Source organism: Montipora foliosa, chromosome 4 (genome assembly GCF_036669935.1).
Source record: "Montipora foliosa isolate CH-2021 chromosome 4, ASM3666993v2, whole genome shotgun sequence".
In the NCBI taxonomy this organism is placed as follows: Eukaryota; Metazoa; Cnidaria; class Anthozoa; order Scleractinia; family Acroporidae; genus Montipora; species Montipora foliosa.
In genome coordinates, this window is record NC_090872.1 from 15876500 (window position 1) to 15898099 (window position 21600).

Genomic DNA, 21600 nt, shown 5'->3' on the forward strand with positions numbered 1-21600 from the left:
AAGACACGTAGTCATATCAGGGGCACCCAACGAGAATATAGTTAAAAACCACTTAAACATGGCATTTTTAAACGTATTTTAGTATTTAAACGGTAGATATAGGCATATTTTTATCCCCTATAAAAATTTTTCATCTGTTCGGATTTCCTAGCTGAAAGTCTAGTGATCCGAAAACTATAGGGATCAAAACTTACCTTTTCGAAAATTTCAGCCAGAAAAAAGGCTCCCGAAAATTGTAGGTGACCTTTTAAATCCCTTAAAAATAGGCAATTATACCATTTTTCAGATGTTCAAAAATCCTAGGAGAGGCAGGCAAGCAAGAAATTTTACAACAATTGTTCCGAAAATTCTAGATCTCAAATCGTCTGCCGAACAGATATTTTCCGAAAATTGACGTTGGGTGCCCCTGTCATATGGCTTATCTAGATTTTTGGCAACGTTCTTGGTGCCTAAATCACTTTACATCACTCACTATTACGCGAATCGTAAACAAATGATGAACACCCATCTGTACCTTGACTATCCAATGCAAATAGCATGGAATAAGCTCTGGGCAATTTAAGTTCGTTACCATAGTTTTTTACCTCATTAACATACCTACACATGATACTCCATCTCCAGAGTATCCCGTATGACAAGTACAGAAGAAAGACCCGTTTGTGTTTGTACAATTGGCATCATTGTGGCAGTTATGGGCGAGATGGTTGTGGAATGGGGCTAAATCAGCCGATTGACATTCATTAATATCTGTAAAACAAGCAAAGAACAACCACGAGAAGTTCGTTTTCACTTCATGTATGACTCTAGCGAAGGAAATGTCGAAATACAATACTGTACTTACTGTTGCAAAGTGTAGACCTACCTACGCATTCAACTCCATCTCCACTGAATCCAGTGTTGCACGTGCAATAAAATGATCCTTTGGTGTTTGTACAATTTGCGTCATTGTGACAATTGTGAGCAAGATGTTTATACTCATCCGAAATGTCAGCAGGGAAGCATTCATCTATGTCTGATAATAAAGATAGTTAATGGTTAAGTCACTTCCTTAAGAACTGAAAGCTGCTTCACATCGCACCGTAACCCTGACTTGCAATTTACCACGGTACGCACTGGAACAGATCATAGGTAATAGTTGGGGCCATTATGTTGTGCGGCTTTTAAAAATGCAAGGAGCAAGTTAATGGCAACCTCTAATCAAATTTGAAGCATTCCAACATATTTGTACGACAATTTTATCTACAAAAGTTATTACGTTCGTCTATTATGAGATCTTTGCATAAGTAAAAATGATTTGTGAGTATGACTGCAAGTACGAATTTTCAATTGCCAGCATGTGCAAAACATAATTTTTTGGAGGGGTTGCCCTTGTGCTGCAATCTCAAGGTCGATACATCTGAAAAATGCCAGAGGTGTTGTCAAAGCCATGATGCGAAGTATGATCGAAATCTAAGCATTATTTCTGAGCCTTTGGAATACCCAAGAACACGGTTCTTCCTCAGGCCTATCAGCGGGCTGACCAAGTCGAATTTTAGAGAAAGTGCGGACCTATATTATGCGGATTACCTTGGCAAGTGACCCCATCTCCCGAATATCCCAACAAACAGCTGCAATAATAGGATCCTTTGGTGTTAGTACAATTTGCATCATCGTGGCAAATGTGGTTCAAGTGCTTATAATCTGAAGACAATCCGCCTGGAGAACATTCATTGATGTCTGAAAAATAAGACCGTGTCAAAACCATTATGAATAGGAACCTCCAAAAACCAGCTCTCCTGATTTCTTCAGCTCAAAAAAGAAGAGGATATTTTGGTTAGTACGTAGCTGGGTGCCAACAAATCTATCGAGTGTTAAATAAGGCCGACTGAAAAGTTATACTCACCTTCGCATGTGACTCCATCACCAGAATATCCGCTGTGGCACGAGCAGTAAAATGAGCCTTTGGTGTTAGTACAGTTTGCGTCATTGTGACAGTTATGGGCAAGTTCTTTATATTCACTGGAAATATCACTAGGAAAACACTCGTTAATATCTGAAAAAAAGGAGCAAAAATAATGCCTTAATAACAGATTAGTTGCCATGTGTTAGAGATTATACTGTACTCTAGCAATTGGAAAATAGCATAAGATAACATTTCTCTGGAATTCTTAAATTCTGAGATCAATCCACGATTTTTATAGATACAAATAACATATTAAAGCCAGTTTGGTTTCAGATGATTTATCTAGTGTTCAAAAGGTTACATAGATTACATTCGACTGTGATTGGGATTGTAAATTTGGATGTTTAGGGCTACTTTAATCTAAGTCTATCCACGATTTTGAATCCGTACATACCTACACAGCTGACGCCATCCCCTGAATAACCCAAAAGGCAAGTGCAGTAAAACGAGCCCTTTGTGTTAGAGCAGTTAGAATCAACATGGCAGTTGTGAGTTCCACCAACACATTCATTTATGTCTGAAACGTAGTAATAGGAATATGTGCGCATCAATAAGAGGATTTAATATTGCCACTTTCACGGTAATGTTCTGTCAGTAAACGTGTTTCCAACGCTTGGGGTGCTCCTATAAACATTGCTCAACTCGAACTAATCGCGTCATAAAGTTCCCCATACTACCTACCCCATACTAACTACCCTATACCTCACACCAAGATTTGTTCATACCTCTACATAGCACACCATTCCCAGTGTACCCTGTGTGACACATACAGAAGAACGATCCTTTTGTGTTGGTGCAGTTGGCATCAGCATGGCAATTGTCCATGTCTGAGTAACACTCCTCAATGTCTAGCATAAGAAAAAAAAACATGAAGCAACCGAATAATGGATGTTTTTGTTGACGGCAAAGAAGCGAAGCAAATTCGTTAGACATAGTTAATAGTTATGGATCAGGAGTTAGTTTGTTAGACAATTAATGCTTAACTCAAGCTGGTTAAATTAAGCCACGAAAAAAGCAAGAATAAAAATAAGAATAATAAATATATAAAAAACAGACGGGTGCACGTCCGGCGAAGATAGAACTTATTTGAAATGCACTTTTTATACATTGTTTTGCTGTCTCGCAGAACTTTTGTCTTGAGTGTGTCAGTTGCGCTTTCACGCTGGGCAACCGATGGCTTGGAATGGTTGTCAGTTACGTATACGTACCATCACATGAGACACCGTTGCCAGAATACCCATTGAGGCATGTGCAATAAAAAGATCCCTTGGTATTAGTACAGTTTGCATCTTCGTGGCAGTTGTGTGCGAGATGGGCATATTTCGATGATATATCGTCTTTGTAGCATTCGTTTATATCTGCCAAGGGGGAAAAAATTATTATAGCACTTGCCGCAATCACAATTTTCTTTCTATACATTTTCCAAATTAAATCTAAGGTTTTCATTAAATAAAGATGACGTTATGTTGATGATGTTCATGTTGCTGTTACTCATTTTGATAATGATGGCGATGACGATGAAAATGATTGCAATGAAGATGAGGTAAACAAAAAGAATGACGTACTCATAGACCTGTAAAACGTCTTGTAATCAAATAAAAAACGCTTTTGAATTGTCTACCGTCGCAAAAAACGCCATCTCCAGAGTATCCGGTATGACACGTGCAAAAGAAAGATCCTCTGGTGTTGCTACAGTTGGCATCAGCATGACAGTTGTGGGAATAATTGTAATGGTAAGGGGCCAATGCTTCCGTCTGACACTCGCTGATATCTAAATGAAATGAGATAAATGAAGGTAAGAGAGAAGCATCACACCAAACGTTTACATGTTTTCCACTTTAAAACACATGCTGATTATACTAAAATACCTTGACAGGTGACTCCATCTCCAGAGTATCCCGTATGACAAGTGCAGTAGAATGACCCTTTGGTGTTGGTGCAGTTGGCGTCTGTGTGACAGTTATGAACTCCGGATGTGCACTCGTCTACGTCTGCATAAAACAAAATAGCTATCCGAGTAACTTCCCATTTTAGCTACTAGATTTACCGAGATTAGCTTCCATTGGCTAAGTACCTTTGCATTCTCGTCCACTTCCGTAGTAGCCTTCTTCGCAGTCGCAATCATACGACCCTTTGGTGTTGGTACAATTGGCATCCTCATGACAAACGTTGGCCAGGTATGCATGTTCTGAAGACAATCTGGATGGTTCACATTCATCTACGTCTAAATGATAACAATTTTAAACAAAGGATTCAAGGTAAACAAAAAGAAATATTTTGAGACCGATTAAATAATTCAAAACCAGAAATTGTCATTTTAGGTCTCTTCTCAGCGAATTTAAAAGTCCAAGTATATCAAAATAGATCAAAACTCATCAAAGTCCCTAAAATAGAATGTTGATGGTCGGATGCATTACCAACACACATGACACCATCTCCAGAGTATCCTGTATGACACGTGCATTGAAAGGAACCCCTTGAATTAGAACAGTTGGCATCAACATGACAGTTGTGGGCAAAATCAATATATTTGTCTGATATTCGATCAGGGAAACATTCATCAATATCTGAAATAAGAATAAAAATACAAAAATTATAAGACATTATGCCACCATTACGACAACTTTTTACAAATTGTTGTGAAGAATCAGCTATCAAGAAAGAGTAATCTGGACAGTATCCACTTTGAAATACAAAGCAGTTAAAAGCAGACCCGCCTTAAAAATCTTACAATAAAGACACTAGGTTCTCTCAATTTACCAACACACATGACTCCATTTCCAGAATATCCCGTATGGCACGTGCAGTAGAACGACCCCTTGGTATTTGTACAGTTGGCATCACCATGACAGTTATGGCGGAGACGACTGTAATTCATGGGAATTTCATCAGGGAAACACTCATTTACATCTGAAGATATAAAAATTCATACTTGAGTGAAAGGCAAGTGACATGCTAGCGGCTTCAAGTGATAAAAGTAATAAGGGTACCATAACAGGTGACTCCATCTCCGAAGTAACCATGGTGACATGCGCAGTAGAATGATCCCTTGGTGTTGGTACAATTAGAGTCAGCATGACAGTTGTCCGTATTTGTTGCGCATTCCTCGATATCTTAAAAAGCCAATAGAAAATAAATAGAACACTCATTCTTATTAAGTAAACAGCCATCGCTATAATGTAATTATATTCCACTTTCCACTGTGATTCGAGTTTTTCCATAACCAAGAATTTAAGTTAATCTGGGTTAGCTGTTTGTAATCGAAATCTCCTTGAACGAGTGGAGCATAATCGGTTGTTTTGCACTTTCCGATTAAAGAAAGAAAAGTGAGTATGGTTAATTAATTTTAACATTATCACATTAGTATTAGTTTCTAGAAAATCCTTAATGTAACTTAATTTAAAATGGATCAGGAGTTAGTGCGATTAGTTGTTATGGTGCCACAATTTACGCCACAAACAACAGAACTTACAACAAACCCAGTTTATTTCCAATGCCAAACTCACCCACACAATTCACTCCATTACCAGAAAAACCATTTAAGCACATGCAATAAAATGATCCTTTAGTGTTGGTACAATTGGCATCGGGATGGCAGTTGTGAGCGAGATGCTGATATTCATTTGAAATGTGATCAGGGAAGCACTCATTGACATCTACGAAGAAAAGAATAGACGTAAGACAAACCCTTTTACCACAGACGAATGGAAACAGATAAGATATCACGTGGTCATGTTTCTATTGGCGGCTACGTTTAAGAAAAAATGAATGTATTCTGGGGATTTCGTCGCTCACCTATACACGTAACACCATCTCCAGAGTATCCTGTATCACAAGTGCAGTAGAAAGATCCTTTGGTGTTGGTACAGTTGGCATCGGCATGGCAGTTGTGTGAGTAGTTGCTATAATGTTCAACAGCCAAGCTCTCGGCATGACATTCATTGATATCTAATGGCGAAAATCAAGAAAACAATCGTTTTTCAAAGGTTTTTCATTGCAATAGTCGAGAATTGAAGAAAGTTGTGTGTATTTTCCCAAGAACTCAATCGGCATTATTTCTTTACATGAGAAGATGACGTTGATTGTCACTGATCATTTGGAAAACCTCACCAACACACATGACTCCATCTCCAGAGTATCCGGTATGACATGTGCAGAAGAAGGACCCTTTAGAATTGGTGCAATTAGCGTCAGCGTGGCAATTGTGTGTTCCAGAGGCGCATTCATCGATATCTAGCAAAAAATGAATACGAAACGTTTATGTCCTGTAAATCCGTTCCTTGTGGCAATTCATTGATTTGTTTCTTAAAAGGTTTAATTAATCACTTCCTGCTACCTTTTGGATTCCTTTGAAGTTTGGTTATGACTTAGCACTTCACCTTACACTCTATTCAGTTAAGTCTGTTGAAATGTAAGTGCTACACGGCCAACGTTTGCAAAAACGTAATCCTCCCTTGTACTTGTACATGTTCATTGCCGTGACTTTACGATCTTCAGTTCCCACGGCCTGCTCCGTCTGACCTTGTAGCTCAGTCGGTAGAGCAGCGGTAATCTAATCCGAAGGTCGTGGGTTCAATTCCCACACTGGTCAGAGAATTTCTCTGTCCTTGTGTGGGCCCGTTTCCATCAGTAGGGCTAACGCTCACATGTTTCATATGGGGTAAAAACTTAGCACTACAACTTACACTCTATTCAGTTATGATTTATTCTACCTGTCAATAATTTATTCACCTTCACATGAAAACCCTTCTCCAGAATAACCCTGGAGACATGTACAATAATAAGATCCTTTGGTGTTTGTACAGTTAGCATCGTTGTGGCAGAGATTTCCTAATTTCTGGTACTCAGAGGGTAACCCGGATGGGTTACATTCGTCGACATCTAAAGGAAAGAAAACAAGTACTAATCATGTCCAAGAAACATCAAAACAAGCACAATTTTGTAGACTTCTTAGAATGGAATTCAATTTCGGTGTTCAGATCCAAGATTTGGCTTTTGCACCCTCTGAAGACAATTAATACTTGAGTTACTGACCAAGAGTGAGCCCAAGATTTTCTTTGAATTTTTATGAACAACTCATAATATGTATGAACACTTCAATCATACCAACACAAGCGACTCCATCTCCGGAGTATCCTGTATGACACTTGCAGTAGAACGATCCTTCCGTATTTGAACAGTTGGCATCGCCATGACAGTTGTGACGAAGATGCTGGTAGCCAGTGGGTATCAGATCCGGGAAACACTCATTGACATCTAAAATGCAATTAATATGTTCAATTTACGTTTATTTTAAGCTCTTATAGCCTTCGGGATCGACAGAATTTTGATGCACCAAATCAAATTTCATAGTCTGGCTCCCACAAGTTCAGACATTGCCGGGCTTTTCAAAAAGCAATGTTACGACCTTAAAGTTTTAACCCCTCTTAGGCTCTATCAATTAGTGAAGTTTGGGTTTCCGAATGTGCGCGCGTCAATACAGAGAAGGTTCCACATAATTACCAACACACGTGACTCCGTCTCCAGAGTAACCAGTATGGCACTCGCAATAGTATGATCCTTTGGTGTTTGTACAATTGGCGTCCGCATGACAGTTGTGGGCAAGAAAGATGTACTCCTTGGATATGCGACTTGGGAAACATTCGTCGACGTCTAAAACAGAAAAACAATGACTTTGCTATCTTGCTCATCACCCGACTTTCTAAGTCGCAACACCTCGGAATCTGGCAAAAAGCAAGTCTACATGGTAAATCAATTCTCACTGCTTACCAGCACACTCGACTCCGTCTCCTGAATAACCATGTTGACAAGTGCAGTAGAACGAGCCATCCGTATTGGTGCAGTTAGCGTCAACGTGACAGTTGTCTGTCTCTGTGACGCATTCTTCTGTGTCTGAAAGTTTTCACGTTAATATCAATAAATAATTACCGCTTGTCTGATTAGCCTATTATCAGATGTTAACATTAAACGTTTTGGGTTACAAAGAAAAGTGATGTGAGAGCGAATAAGCCGGGATTTGTCACTGAGCAATGCAATTTTTAATCGCCAGTGATAGCATGAGAGCCTTTAATTATTAACCATTTTAAAAGTATATCTTACGACTGTACATTCCACCAATCAAAGTTATAATTGCAATGGATCAGGAGTTTCTTAAAGTGAATTAAGCAAGTGCATAGTGATCTAACGTACCGACACAAGAGACTCCATCTCCAGAATAACCATTTAGACACGTGCAATAGAATGATCCCTTTGTGTTGGTGCAGTTGGCATCTGCATGGCAGTTGTGGGCAAAAAGTTCATATTCCTTTGATATTTCATCTGGAAAACACTCATCCAAGTCTGAAGAAACAAAAGGAAAGCTAAGTCATGTGTTTGGAAATGACAGCTGTGCTGAAAATAGTGTCTTGCTTCTGCGGGCTGTTTACTTGGGAGAAGGTAGATCCTTGATCTCGAGAGTTACTACATGGGGATAAACTATTACCCTGGTTGTACATAGCGATGCAGAGGTTTCAGTTGGAAGTATGGTTGGTAATTGGACAAACCAAGAAGATGAAGGCTCGTCCCTCCGTCATGTCTGATTTTCGGTACTAGTAGGATATTTCGACTAAATGGAGTATCCTGTAGCCAGAAGGATGCAAGCACAAGCGCCAAGTATGAACCTTCGAAACAGAGTAACAAAAAGCAAACACAAGGATGATCTATCTTATCGGATCTTTCTTGTGCTAGGATCTCCTTCCTTCCATGTAAACTGTCCCTTGAAGTCATGAAAAGGTTTAGACTATTACATTTGAATACTGGACTCATTCATGGACGATCAGCCTTGGTATTCCCTTTGCAATCACATTGCTGCATCGCAAGTAAAGCACTACAATCGGGTCAGTCAGTCATGAAACAAGTCGTCCAAATACAGTAAAAAGGATCGTCTGTGAGCAGGTGATCCTGTCGGTGCCAAGGAAAGACAGACAGATGATCATTAAATGGTAGGTTTCAGTACAGATTGGTTACCAGTCAGTCTCCGAAAGAGAGCCCAATTTTTGGACGCGACAAAGAACACGTTTACTTCAAAACAACTGGCTGCAGTCGTCTTTACGTTTCTTCAATCTTCGATGAGAATTTTTTAGCCTCACTTGCCTGTACAAATAATGCCATCTCCAGAGTATCCCGTATGACAAGTGCAATAGAATGATCCTTTGGTGTTGGTACAATTCGCATCCACGTGGCAGTTGTGAGCATAATAACTATGATCGGAAGATAGCGATTTGTCATCACATTCAGCAATATCTGCAATGAAGCCATAATGTATGTGTTAAAAACGTGTTCAAAGCCACAGACTATGAAGATAAGAACTTACGACGCTTTGAGGCTTCAGCTTGTGGTACGAGATTACTTCGTGATCATGAGATATTGTACTGAATAAGTGTGAAATGCAATTTTTTGAAAATTAACTACATGGAAAATGTTCATGGTTAATCCTGTCAGTGAAACATGGGCAGCTTTCTGGATTAGATAATGTGCAAATAGGGAAATCTACTAGATCATTATGAAGAATTTAGACGTTCGGATATTAGTGATTCAAGTTTTAGATTATCTTTTTTGGAAACGATGGAACACTTTCTGGTCTTACCAACACAAGTGACTCCATCCCCGGAGAATCCTGTATGACAGGTACAGTAAAATGACCCTTTGGTGTTAGTACATTTGGCATCAGCATTGCAGTTGTGCACTCCAGTTCCACACTCGTCAATATCTTAGAGAAAGAGAATGTTGAAATATTGATATTTTCACTCCTATTACTTTGAATGAGTAGTTAAGTAATCTCCATCTTCAAACAAATATGTACAAATCACAGTAGAGACTGAATTCCACAAGCAATAAGCATTTGCAAGAGATCGTCCTTAAGCTACGAGAGAGATCTGATCAAGCGCCCAAACAAGAGCACTGCTCTCACCACTAATCCACTGTGCATCAAGCTCGAGAATAATAGCGGGTGAATTGGTGTCTGAAATGCATTTTGTCAATTAATCATACGTTTTATCCCAAACGAATTACAAAACATCGAACGCAAAAGACGATTATGTCTCGCTGACCAGCTGTTTAGTATTATTTCCTAATTCGACTTTGGATTCTCTGATATGATGACACAAATGATATCACACACTTTCCCATACATTTCTTCTCTTCACCGAATGGAGACAATTCCAGGCTTTTTGTGTTAACCTTCGAAAATATATCTTGATTGACGATCTCTTCATACCTTTTCCCTATTACTTTAAATGATATAAAAGAATATTCACCAGTGCAATATTCCCCAGGGCCGGAATACCCGACTTGACACGTACAGTAGTAGGATCCCTTGGTATTAGTACAATTGGCATCATCGTGGCATTTGTGAGCTAACTGCTGGTAATCAGAGGATAATCCAAGTGGGCTGCATTCGTCAATGTCTATTTTGTAAGAAATCGCGTTAACATACATGTACATTCTAAAGGTAATTTTGGACCGATTATGTTCTTCACATAGTCTGTCATATTTCAATATGTTAATTTGACGGTATCTTGTGAACGCATTTTTGGGTTCGGGAAAACATTCCTTAAGTCCGTCTGAAAAGCGTACCTGGAGCGCCTGCAATAGTGAATGACGTGCAGTACTTTAAGCTAGGAAATGTGCAGTTTGCCGGCTTCGTGTTCAGGTGAAATGTTTAGGTAAGTTGGCAAGAAGACCAATTTCAACAGCATAAAGGCACTAAATCATAAAATGACCTACCCACACATGCAACTCCATCTCCAGAGTATCCCGTATGACACGTGCAATAGAACGATCCATTTGTGTTAGTACAGTTGGCGTCAACGTGGCAGTTATTTTTAAGATGGCGATAATCTTTGGATATTTTTTCAGGATAGCATTCGTTTACATCTAGAACAAAGAAAACGCAGATACCGAGTGAAACACATCTACACCCTGGATTGGACTGACTAAACGCTTTGGGTAAGAAGTAAACTCAGGCATTTTACCTTCACACGTGACTCCATCTCCAGAGTATCCCGTATGGCACGTGCAGTAGAATGAACCTTTGGTGTTGGTACAGTTAGCATCTTCATGACAGTTATGATGGAGATGAAAGTAGTCCTTGGATATATGATCAGGAAAGCATTCGTTTACATCTAAAAAATATAAATTAAACATAACAGCTATACTAAGGGCCAGCTATTATAGCTTTTACCTCGTGTGAATATTAAATCATCCTGTTTCTGCAAATTAACCTTTATTCATACAAAAAGTATATCTGTTTCTCCTGTCCCTAAAACTCCACTTACCCACGCATGTGACACCATCTCCAGAGAAACCATGGTGACATGCACAATAGAATGACCCTTTGGTGTTGGTACAGTTAGCGTCAGTGTGACAATTGTCTTTTTCAGAAGCGCATTCCTCGATATCTAAAAAGGAAATGTGTTATTATATTCTCTTGCAATTTCTTAACCCGACAAATACCCCAGAAATCAGCTTCTGCAATGGCACGATGTGCCCAACTTGGCGTTTTATGCCGTTTATTTTCCTATTTTCTTTTAATCCAATTTGCTTTACTGCCAATCACATGCTTCTTAAAGAGGTGTTTTAAAACATATGGATCAGGAGTTTTCAAGCGTTTAAAACAAAGCTCATATTTGCAGACAAAGGATTTTGTCGAAGACCATTTTCTTTACTGCAATTTAAGATTCAAGATACACGTTTAGCTTATCATTATTGTGAGTCCAAACATAAAATATCTATTTATAATGATGAAAATTGCGCCACTTATATACCTCCGCGCATGGTGATATGCGGATCAGTCACCAGCACCTACCTGTACATTCCACTCCATTACCAGAATAACCAGTCAAACAAGTACAGTAGAACGATCCCTTTGCATTTGTACAGTTGGCATCAGTGTGACAGTCATGCCCGAGATGATAATACTGATTTGACAATTGCTCCGGAATACACTCGTCTACGTCTGAAATGCAAGAAATGACGGGTCAAAATACTCCAGTGAACGAGAAATATTATCACAAAGGGACCGTTTTTTCAACTTCAAATGACTATTTCATAATGACAATCTTGTACTGTACATCAGTTTAATCGCGAGTTCCGTGCTGTGGCGATGAAGATGATAAAAAGCAAGTAAAAAGCATCATATACTACTTCGGAAGTAGGGAACGTAGTGTAAACAGAACCTCTTCGCAATTTCATTTACTGCCAACACGTTAAATAGAGTGGTCATGAGTGTAGATGCCCCATGACTTAAATCACAAAGGTGTTTTTCGAAAATCCCGGGCCCAACTCGAACATACAACAGATATTCAGGAAAAAAACTGTTGGAGTACTTGGTTTAATTCCAAGCCAAACGATATACACATTGGCGAAGGGATTTCGACGTTGGAGGATCAAACAGGACGGCGCAGTCATTTATTGCTTGATATCATGATCATGGATCGAATAACGGACGATTGTAATGTGTTTCATTCACAATTCCATTTTTCTGTAAACCCACAACTTCCCAGTTTACCTGAACATATAACTCCATCCCCAGAGTATCCCGTCTGACACGTGCAGTAGAAGGATCCGTTTGTATTGGTGCAGTTGGCATCATCATGACAATTGTGGGAGTAATTTCTGTGTTGAGGCGCTAGATTCTTGTCGTCGCACTCAATTATATCTTTATAAGATGAGAATGAAAAAAAAAAAAGAAAAGAAACATAAAGCTGTCATAGATTCTTCGTTAAACAACTCCTTTTTTGTGGACTTCGAATTTAGCAATCGTTTGGACATCGTGAATATAAGTTGTCAGACCACTTTTTTCACGCGAAACTCCTTAAGCTTACAGCACTATTCCCTCTGGTTGGCTCAGTTGGTTCTGCCCTTGGACTGCCCTCAAAAAAACCGAGGAGTAAGTCCTGCCTAAATGGGATCTGGACGGTAAACTGTACTCCCATAACAAATTTTCATAACTCTTTGGGACGCTAAAAACCCACATTCTATTCGCAAATTGCACGACATGGAGTTCGCGGTGTTGTAGTCTGTTCTTTCTAGTTTAACATGGTTGGGAGATACAAGTCGTAACAAGCTACTCTCCAATCTGATGGAAAATAAAGATATGGTATAATCATGTGGAACTTCTACTCTCCGGGCCCGGTTGTTCGAAAGCCGATTAACTTAATCCAGGAGTAGCGTAAACTCTTTTTCATCAGGTTTTCAACTTTTTGGTGAAAGTTTCTTTTGCTTATTTTTGTTTTTCAAGATTGACTTCTTCTAATGTAAAGTTTTGCCGAACTTTTGTATCAGCGTTGAACAGCATTTGGGAGTAGAGAAAAAAACGCCTTGGTTAATTAAACCTAACCCTTGGTTAATTTTTATGCTGGGATTAGTGTTAATCGGCTTTTGAACAGCTGGGCCCTGTTAACACTCACCAATACACGTGACGCCATCTCCAGAGTATCCCTTTCGACACGTGCAGTAGAACGATCCTTTGGTATTGGTACAGTTGGCATCAATGTGACAATTATGACTTCCAGATGAACATTCATCGATATCTTCAAAAGCGCAAAAAAGTTAAGTTGATCCTATCCGAATGAAATATTTGTGGCTTAGAAAATAAAGATGACTTTTCTCGTCTGCAAATCTTCGGCTTACCGTTACAATCTTTTCCGCTGCCCGCGAATCCCTGTTGACAGCCACAATTGTAAGAACCTTTAGCGTTTGTGCAATTGGCTTCAGCGTCACAAAGATTGGCCAGGTCTTTGTATTCAGGCGATAAACCAGATGGATCGCATTCATTGATATCTATTACGGATACGAAATGAGTTAGAGGCCTTATAATATATGTTGTGGTTGCCGAGGCTTAGTTAGGTAAAACAAGAAAACCATCAATAAAAAATTTAATAAGACGTACTACGCGATCACATAACACGTCATAGTTAACTTTCGTTTTACGGTCTGTGCTTAATTTACATACCAAAATCAGCTTCGCCTCTAAATTGGCCCTATGTCGTTGGACCCGAGACTAAACTAAAGTGTTTTACAGTGAAATAATATACCCACGAACTGCACTTAATAATCTGTTGTTTTCATTCCTCCTGTAGCCTTTGTTCTGTTGCAAAAACATTGGTTAAACTAGCTGCTAAAAGGTTACTTTATGTATCTCTATCTTTACCAGAACACGTGACTCCATCACCAGAGTAACCAAAGAGGCAGTTGCAGTAAAACGATCCTTTGGTGTTTGTACATTCAGCATCAGCATGGCAGTTGTGCTTAAGATGCCGATATGCATCAGATATTTCATCAGGATAACATTCGTTAACATCTAAAGTGACATAAACAAATAAAAAAAATCAGCGTCATTTCCCCCTTACTTTACTTGTATTTATGTTTGTTTAGTTATTGCATCAGTAAAAGTTGCTCTTTCCGGGCTTGTCACGGTTACTCGTGTTATATTCTTTTCACGAAATATTGTAGGAACACATTCTCTAGAATTGTTTTCTAAGTAATAATACAGTCGTGTTGTTTGCTCAGCACTGATGAATGAATTATCTTGTACTCACCAACACACGTGACTCCATCTCCTGAGTATCCCGTACGACACGTACAGTAAAACGATCCTTTGGTGTTGGTACAGTTGGCGTCAACATGGCAGTTGTGTGAGTAGTTACCAATGTGATCGCGAGATAAACTTCCAACATGACATTCATTTATGTCTGGCCAAAAAGACGTAAAAACAGTTTTTCAAGATACTTTGAGTTCCTAACAAGATGACAGTGTACTTAATGTTCCTTCAAGTGCCACTACGATCAAAAATTCCCTTTTCTTTTCCTTCAAATTAAGAAGCTCTAATTTGGATTCAAAGGTTTTTACTCTGAGTTCTGGCTTTGGATGTTACGGTCAGCCACCTCTCGCATTCAAACCTGAACTGAAGGAGAGAATGACGTCAAAGACCACCTGACTAAGAATACAGCTTGCGTTGACGAAGCATATTTACTTTGCAAAACGCAAGTTTAGCAGTCTGAAATCTCGAGATTCCAGTGCTCCATGCAAATCCGTTTCTGTACATACACAGTGCATTCTTGAGAAAATGAGTGTTTGACGTGATTTTTTCCTCGACCCAGCTCTCTCAAGATATTTAATTTGGTAATGCCTGACCGCTATTTAAAAACGTTTAACCAGAAAGAAACAATCGTCTGCTTAAAACGAAGGCCTCAAACTTCACAGGTCTAGTGACAAGCAAGCACACTTTGAACTGAATATGAACTGCATAAGGAAGTAATTTTTTGATCGAAGAAGCACTTTTAGAGAAACACTTAGCAAAATGTATGATCTGATCAAAAATATATAATAGTTACTGGGGTCACACTTTGTCTTTAACAGTAGAACTGGTAGGCACGTCACGAGCTTTCCTTTTTTACTGTCGGGTGTGTTGCGTTTGTGACGGCAGCCAGATGAAAAAAAAAGTTTGCTACACTAAAACGAAGCGAATTAATATGAATTTTGGTGAATGTATTTCATTGTTAAAGACCTCAACTGTGTTGACTGCGTGTGTGATTGCAACTGTGCTTACTGCTAAGCAAATTCAGTAAATGTACATCGAATGCGCTCGGCTGCTATACACCTTATTCCAAAATGGCCGTCATTTTAGTATTCTTTTGTTTGATAGGCAAATTGGCCCTTTTGGCCTCATTCAAAGTTAAATATACTGGCCGCCACGCAGCTCTCGGAACGACTCTCGGGATTGGTTCAGAAAACAATTGACACAAAGAAGGATACAAAAGAAACAATGGACCATGACATAAACACAATAGAGCTGCGTCTTACAGGGATCCACTGTGAAATTAGAGGTTGTAAAAAGCTGCGCCCCGACTGAAATATTCTTTTGAATTCTACGTTTGAAAGCGAGGCCAAAAGGGCCACTTTGCAAGGAAACAAAAGAATACTAAAATGACTGCCATTTTGGAATAAGGTCCATCGTCATATTTTCATTTACCATCGCACGTGACTCCATCTCCTGAGTATCCCTTAAGACAAGTGCAATAGAATGACCCTTTGGTGTTGGTACAGTTGGCGTCGTCGTGGCAATTGTGTTTTCCAGATGTACATTCCTCTATGTCTGGAAATATAACAAAACGAACACACAGCACGTCATTTATTTTGTTTGAAACATTTCTCCGCTTTTGAATATATTGCTCATGGTAAAACATTTAGGTCTTCGATTCTTTGTTTAGTTGCCTAGTTAAGATTTGCAGGAGTCCTTTCCGCTAATCCTGTTGTAAAAAGGAAAGAAAAAAAAAGAATATAGTACAACAATTTGCATGATTCAACGAATGAAATGATATATGAAAGGAATCATATATTGTACTGCGGATATGAAATCGAGTGAGGCTATGATCCTCGCAGTTATGAACGCAATGTTAGCAGTTGCGTAGAGAAGCCTGAAAACTTTGCAACTTTTTTCTATATACTACATTGATTTTTCTAATATTTTTATGATTTCAACCTGTTGATAAATATGTTAGAAAACGTTATTGCTGGGTTCCCGTTTAAATGTTCCAGTTGAGTTCCCATTGAAGCGGCGTTTTAGAATAAAAATTCTCCCGGCAATTTGAACTTGGAAAAAATAATTATGAAATAATAACATAATTTTATTTCGTTATTTCAACCGTATTTTTCAAACGATCGATCTTTGTTTTAATTAGTTACTGTTAGATATTTTCTCTAAGAATTTTTTGTCAACCTTTTTCCATTAAATATATATTGTATTCTCAGCCGCTGGAACCAACTTATTAGCACAATACGTTTACTTACTGCTATATTTCAGTTGAAATGTTCCAGTTAAGTTCCCATTAAAGTGTTTTTTTAGAGTAGCAATGCTCACACGTTGTTTTCGTTGTTTAGTTTATTTTGTCACCCCGTGTTTTCAGACCCCGGCACCCGGCACCCCGCACCCCGCACCCCGGCACCCCGGCACCCCGGCACCCGGCACCCCGCACCCCGGCTTTTTCACCAAACTCTAAAATTGCGTTCATAACTACGAGGATTATAGCTTCACCTACTGGCATGATTCAGCCACATGTTTTCAGTACTTGTAAATACAAGCCAACTTGAAAATGGTAACACACTTTACGCATGCTCGTAACGGGATCATGCTTTGTGCAGTTTACTTGTATTACATACTATAACTTTTCCAATGATTATTATATTTTCTCATACTACTTCTACTACTCCAGTACAGATCCCTAATCGGTGTTAGTTGCCTTGATTCTTCTCCTTAAGTTGGTACTGCCCCTTGTTTTTCTCGCAGTCAAGTCTAGCTTGCTCATGCCCTTCTTGATATTGTCCCTCCATCTTAACTCCGTATTACATTTTATGATACTAAACGTTATACGTTATACTCGTGAAGAAACCCAGTTTAGTGGAAAAACCTTTGTATTGATACGCGTGGAGAAGAAGTCAATTACTTTCGGTAAATTAAGAAAAAACATTGTGCAAGAATTTATTTGAGACTTATTAACTGGAAATGACCCTCTTATCTTTTGACAACATCTGATGAAAAGGATTTCATAACTTACATCTGGATCAGGAGTTCACATGCATGCAGGATTTTGAAAAGAAATTATTTTTCACTTAACGTACCGGTACACATGATTCCATTACCAGAATAACCACTTAAACATGTGCAGAAGAATGATCCTTTTGTATTGGTACATCCGGCGTCAGCATGGCAGTTGTGAGAAAGATTCAGATGTTCTTTAGAAAATTCACCAGGGCGGCATTCGTTTATATCTAAAGCAAAACAAAACGATGAATCTCAATAAGAAAGGGAGTCTTTTGTAATTGCCATTTGAAAATAAAAAGCCGTAAATATAAAAGTCATATAAGGACTGCACCGATTGCTAGCGTTAAGTTTCTTGCAATTGAAAACCCCATCATTGGTTACGATTTAGACCATGAGAAATTCTAGTACCTTTGTTGGATATTATTGTGTTGTAACGGTTCCAGGATCGAGTGAGGCCTAACACTACTGTGAGGTCTTTATACCCAATTATTCCATCAGAGATCAACCCTAGTATTGGAATTGGGCCCACACAAGGACAGAGAAAAACTCTGAAAAACTTCAATTCCCACCCTGGTCAGAGTTTTTCTCTGTCCTTGTGTGGGCCCCATTCCAATACTAGGGTTGATCTCTGATGGAATAATTGGGTATAAAGACTTCACAGTAGTGTTAGGCCTCACTCGATCCTGGAACAGTTACTCCAAATATGCTACTGAAGGACAACAACTAACGATTATTGTGTTGCACGAAGTTTGCAAAACGTTCAAACGTGCATGGGGAACCCAACCTTGACGTCATCAAAGCTGGAAGGGATTGTAGACACTATCGATCCGGATGATGCTGGAGACCGCAAAAACGTTTATAGGTAAAGGGTTCACCATTCCCTACATTCTAATGGTGTTTCCCCTCGATTGCCCTTCATCCGCACCGATGACGCCCAAACGTTATAGAAGGTTGCTAATTCTATTATGTGTTTTTCAATGATCCATATAGTTGCACACTGATCTAAGCTGAATGAGAAAGATTCAACTTCGAGTGCCATAAATAGCAACGTTTTTATAGGTTGATTTTTGCCGTAAAGACAGCAGGACAGATGGAAATTCTTGAAACAAAACAGTACAGTTACGAACGAAGAAGCCAAAGTCAACTGCTTAATACTAGTTGCACAGGAGACCGCCTTAGAGAGACGGAATCCTTCTTAGTCACTGCTACGGTATAGGTTAGTTTTAACCCTGTATACCCACAATATTAAATTAATGTAGTCAGTAAACATTGATAATATTAATTTAAAAATAAAAGCAACAATTCTCTTACCAACACAAGTGACTCCATCCCCAGAGTATCCCCTAAGGCAGGTGCAATAGAATGATCCTTTGGTGTTGGTGCAGTTGGCGTCCGAATGACAGTTATGAGAGAAGTTACTGTGATGAAGCGACAAGCTATTCGTGTCGCACTCGATGATATCTGAGTAAAGAACACGACAAAGTTTATAGGAAATAATAAACATGCGTTCTTCTATTTTTATTCATTGGAAATAAACGTAAAGGTTGGAAACAAATTATAATTGGCAACCTTCACACGTGACTCCATCCCCAGAGTATCCTGCATCACACGTGCAGTAGAATGATCCTTTCGTGTTGGTACAATTGGCATCGGCGTGGCAATTGTGTACACCAGAAACACACTCATCGATGTCTGAGAAAGAAGACAAAATATATTAGTCCACGCATGACACAAATAGCATCTCGTAGAAAAAGTATTGAAAGCGATTATATATAAATAACCTGTCGTACCATATCGTTATTGAACGGGGTGCAAGTCTTGCTACGCCTCCATTAAACGTTACCATTGTATGTCACGCGAAGATAAAGCCAAATCGTGGTCAACTCAGACCACTCCCACAGACTCATAGATAGCTAGTGCAGATCGAGAAAATCTGAACCCTCACACACTTATCGCTTTATCTTTTATTTTTGGATACGTATCTCAATGTGCCAAAAACTAGAGTTTGTATCGCATTATTTCCAACATTAAGTTTTCATTAATCAAAGCTTTTGACAACATTGATTCCCCACTAAAATCTGGAGATAAAAATAACCATAGCGTCATCTGTGCGTAATCAAACACTCTCACCATACTATGCGTTGTACACGAAAATTAACACTACAAATCGCGCGAAGCATTACAAGCTGTTCTTGTGTTAAGTATTGGCACAGAGACCGCCTTTGACCGCCCTTATAAGTTCTCTATAAGGTGAAAGTACCTCGGCTCTACTGCGAGATAACATTGTTGTCACAATAACCCACCGTCACACTGGTTTCCATTTCCCATGTAACCTTCCTGGCAGGTACATCTGTAAGAACCTTTGGTGTTAGAACAGTTAGCATCCTCATGGCAACTGTGACCAAGGTGTTGATAATCAGCAGACAATCCAGCTCGGTTGCATTCATTGATGTCTGAGAAAAATACAACATGTATTTGACCAATGTACTTTAAGCCTTGAACATAGAACTACATACATCGATGCTCTAAAAGACGTAGTACAGAAAACAAAAAGCACTTAGCAAATTACTAGAAAGAATAGCAAACGAATATTTACCAAGACACGTAACTCCATTTCCAGAGTATCCAGTATGACACGTGCAGTAAAAAGATCCTTTTGTGTTCGTACAGTTAGCATCTCTATGACAGTTATGATGTAGATGACCATATTCATCAGGTAACTGATCAGGGTAACACTCATCCACATCTTCAATTAAAAAATACGACGAATATGTCATCAATTTTTGTCTTTTGAAAGTACTTACTTTATTCTTTATCGTATGATTGATTATCGGTATGCCTGTCGCTGTGACACCTGGAAGAGATAACAATGCATTCGAGTTTCCACTCTACCTCATTATGCGACTTAGTTTGAAATCAATTTCGTCTTTCTTAGCGATATATTGCAGGCAATTCCTCTCCATGTGCTTGAATCAAAGAGAAGGAATTTTTAGTTTAATTTTGCAGAGAAAAGATGAGGTCAAATTAGTATACATGTTCCTTACTTAGACTAATGAGTACCTGTATTTCGATGGCTAAGTTCTAGTTATGATCGAACCGCCAGCGTTAAGTTGTGCGGGAAATCGTCTTTTACTAAGGCATACCGGTTTCCCAGTTATTGACAGAACAAATTATGCATTGACGTACCAATACAAGTAACTCCATCTCCTGAGTATCCCGTATGGCACGTGCAATAGAACGATCCTTTGGTGTTGGTGCAGTTTGCATCAGAATGACAATTGTTTTCAAGATGGGCATAACTTTTTGGTATTCTATCAAGGACACATTCGTTCACATCTGCAAACAAAAGGTTGATCTTTGTATCTCATATTTAAGAAAATTACATAGGCAGTTTAGTGATATACTAGTCCGTAAACCTCATCGTGTCGGACAAAATGTATACCATAAGAGAACCGTGCGTAAACAGGCAAAACTCTGTTCGTCTTCTTAGTCCATGGACTAAATAAAAAACCGGTCGATTTTGCGACTGAAATACGGAAAAGCGAACATCTTTTCCTGCAATTTTCGCCATTTTTCAACATTAAAATAAGCGAAAGAAGTGGATTTTCAAATCAACTTTATAAAATGGTTCAGACTCTCACATGTAATAAACAGACCAAATAGAAGTACTGTCATCAAAAATTTAAGGGCTACCTCCTCTTTTTTCGTGAAGTTATCCTTTTTCTCTGTTTGCGAATTCGCCGAACCGCTGCAAAGTGTATGTTTTCTTTCTTTCCTGGGTGTTCCTGTACGAGTCATACTTCGTTTCACTCCCCACCATGTCTTTTCAATGCCCTGATGTGGGCTCGCGTGTCTGGGTCGACAAGTTTTAGGCGATGGTTAACTGTGAGATGATGATAGCCCTCATCTTGCAGGCAATCGACTGTCGCCTATCATGCGTCTTCCTGGCAATGTTTGAGGGCGGATAATTGGCAAGAGTGTAACTTTGAGAATCAAAGCGCTCTAGCCTTTTTCTAACTGGTGCTCTTCCTTGAATTCGGGAAACAGAACGGCTTTAAGAACTTGAATTTAACAAAAG

At 39.0% G+C, this 21600-nt stretch overlaps 1 protein-coding gene across 1 annotated transcript in view; it reads right to left on the reverse strand.

The window, feature by feature from the left end:
• LOC138000037 (transmembrane cell adhesion receptor mua-3-like) overlaps window positions 1-21600 on the reverse strand; it is a 97391-nt gene that overhangs the window by 34415 nt on the left and 41376 nt on the right. The window contains exons 34-73 of the mRNA XM_068846167.1: window positions 20709-20858; window positions 20119-20268; window positions 19826-19975; window positions 19092-19214; window positions 18834-18983; window positions 17600-17749; window positions 15954-16076; window positions 14521-14673; window positions 14133-14282; window positions 13613-13762; window positions 13390-13512; window positions 12489-12638; window positions 11787-11936; window positions 11257-11379; window positions 10954-11103; window positions 10706-10855; window positions 10237-10386; window positions 9567-9689; window positions 9074-9223; window positions 8132-8281; window positions 7712-7834; window positions 7445-7594; window positions 7049-7198; window positions 6674-6823; window positions 6053-6175; window positions 5738-5890; window positions 5449-5598; window positions 4933-5055; window positions 4703-4852; window positions 4360-4509; window positions 4017-4166; window positions 3811-3933; window positions 3564-3713; window positions 3151-3300; window positions 2668-2790; window positions 2337-2459; window positions 1883-2032; window positions 1567-1716; window positions 863-1012; window positions 598-747 (exon numbers count right to left, since the gene is read on the reverse strand). Of these exons, the coding sequence (XP_068702268.1) occupies window positions 598-747; window positions 863-1012; window positions 1567-1716; window positions 1883-2032; window positions 2337-2459; window positions 2668-2790; window positions 3151-3300; window positions 3564-3713; window positions 3811-3933; window positions 4017-4166; window positions 4360-4509; window positions 4703-4852; window positions 4933-5055; window positions 5449-5598; window positions 5738-5890; window positions 6053-6175; window positions 6674-6823; window positions 7049-7198; window positions 7445-7594; window positions 7712-7834; window positions 8132-8281; window positions 9074-9223; window positions 9567-9689; window positions 10237-10386; window positions 10706-10855; window positions 10954-11103; window positions 11257-11379; window positions 11787-11936; window positions 12489-12638; window positions 13390-13512; window positions 13613-13762; window positions 14133-14282; window positions 14521-14673; window positions 15954-16076; window positions 17600-17749; window positions 18834-18983; window positions 19092-19214; window positions 19826-19975; window positions 20119-20268; window positions 20709-20858 (5709 nt within the window). The remainder of the gene's footprint in view (window positions 1-597; window positions 748-862; window positions 1013-1566; window positions 1717-1882; window positions 2033-2336; window positions 2460-2667; window positions 2791-3150; window positions 3301-3563; window positions 3714-3810; window positions 3934-4016; window positions 4167-4359; window positions 4510-4702; window positions 4853-4932; window positions 5056-5448; window positions 5599-5737; window positions 5891-6052; window positions 6176-6673; window positions 6824-7048; window positions 7199-7444; window positions 7595-7711; window positions 7835-8131; window positions 8282-9073; window positions 9224-9566; window positions 9690-10236; window positions 10387-10705; window positions 10856-10953; window positions 11104-11256; window positions 11380-11786; window positions 11937-12488; window positions 12639-13389; window positions 13513-13612; window positions 13763-14132; window positions 14283-14520; window positions 14674-15953; window positions 16077-17599; window positions 17750-18833; window positions 18984-19091; window positions 19215-19825; window positions 19976-20118; window positions 20269-20708; window positions 20859-21600) is intronic.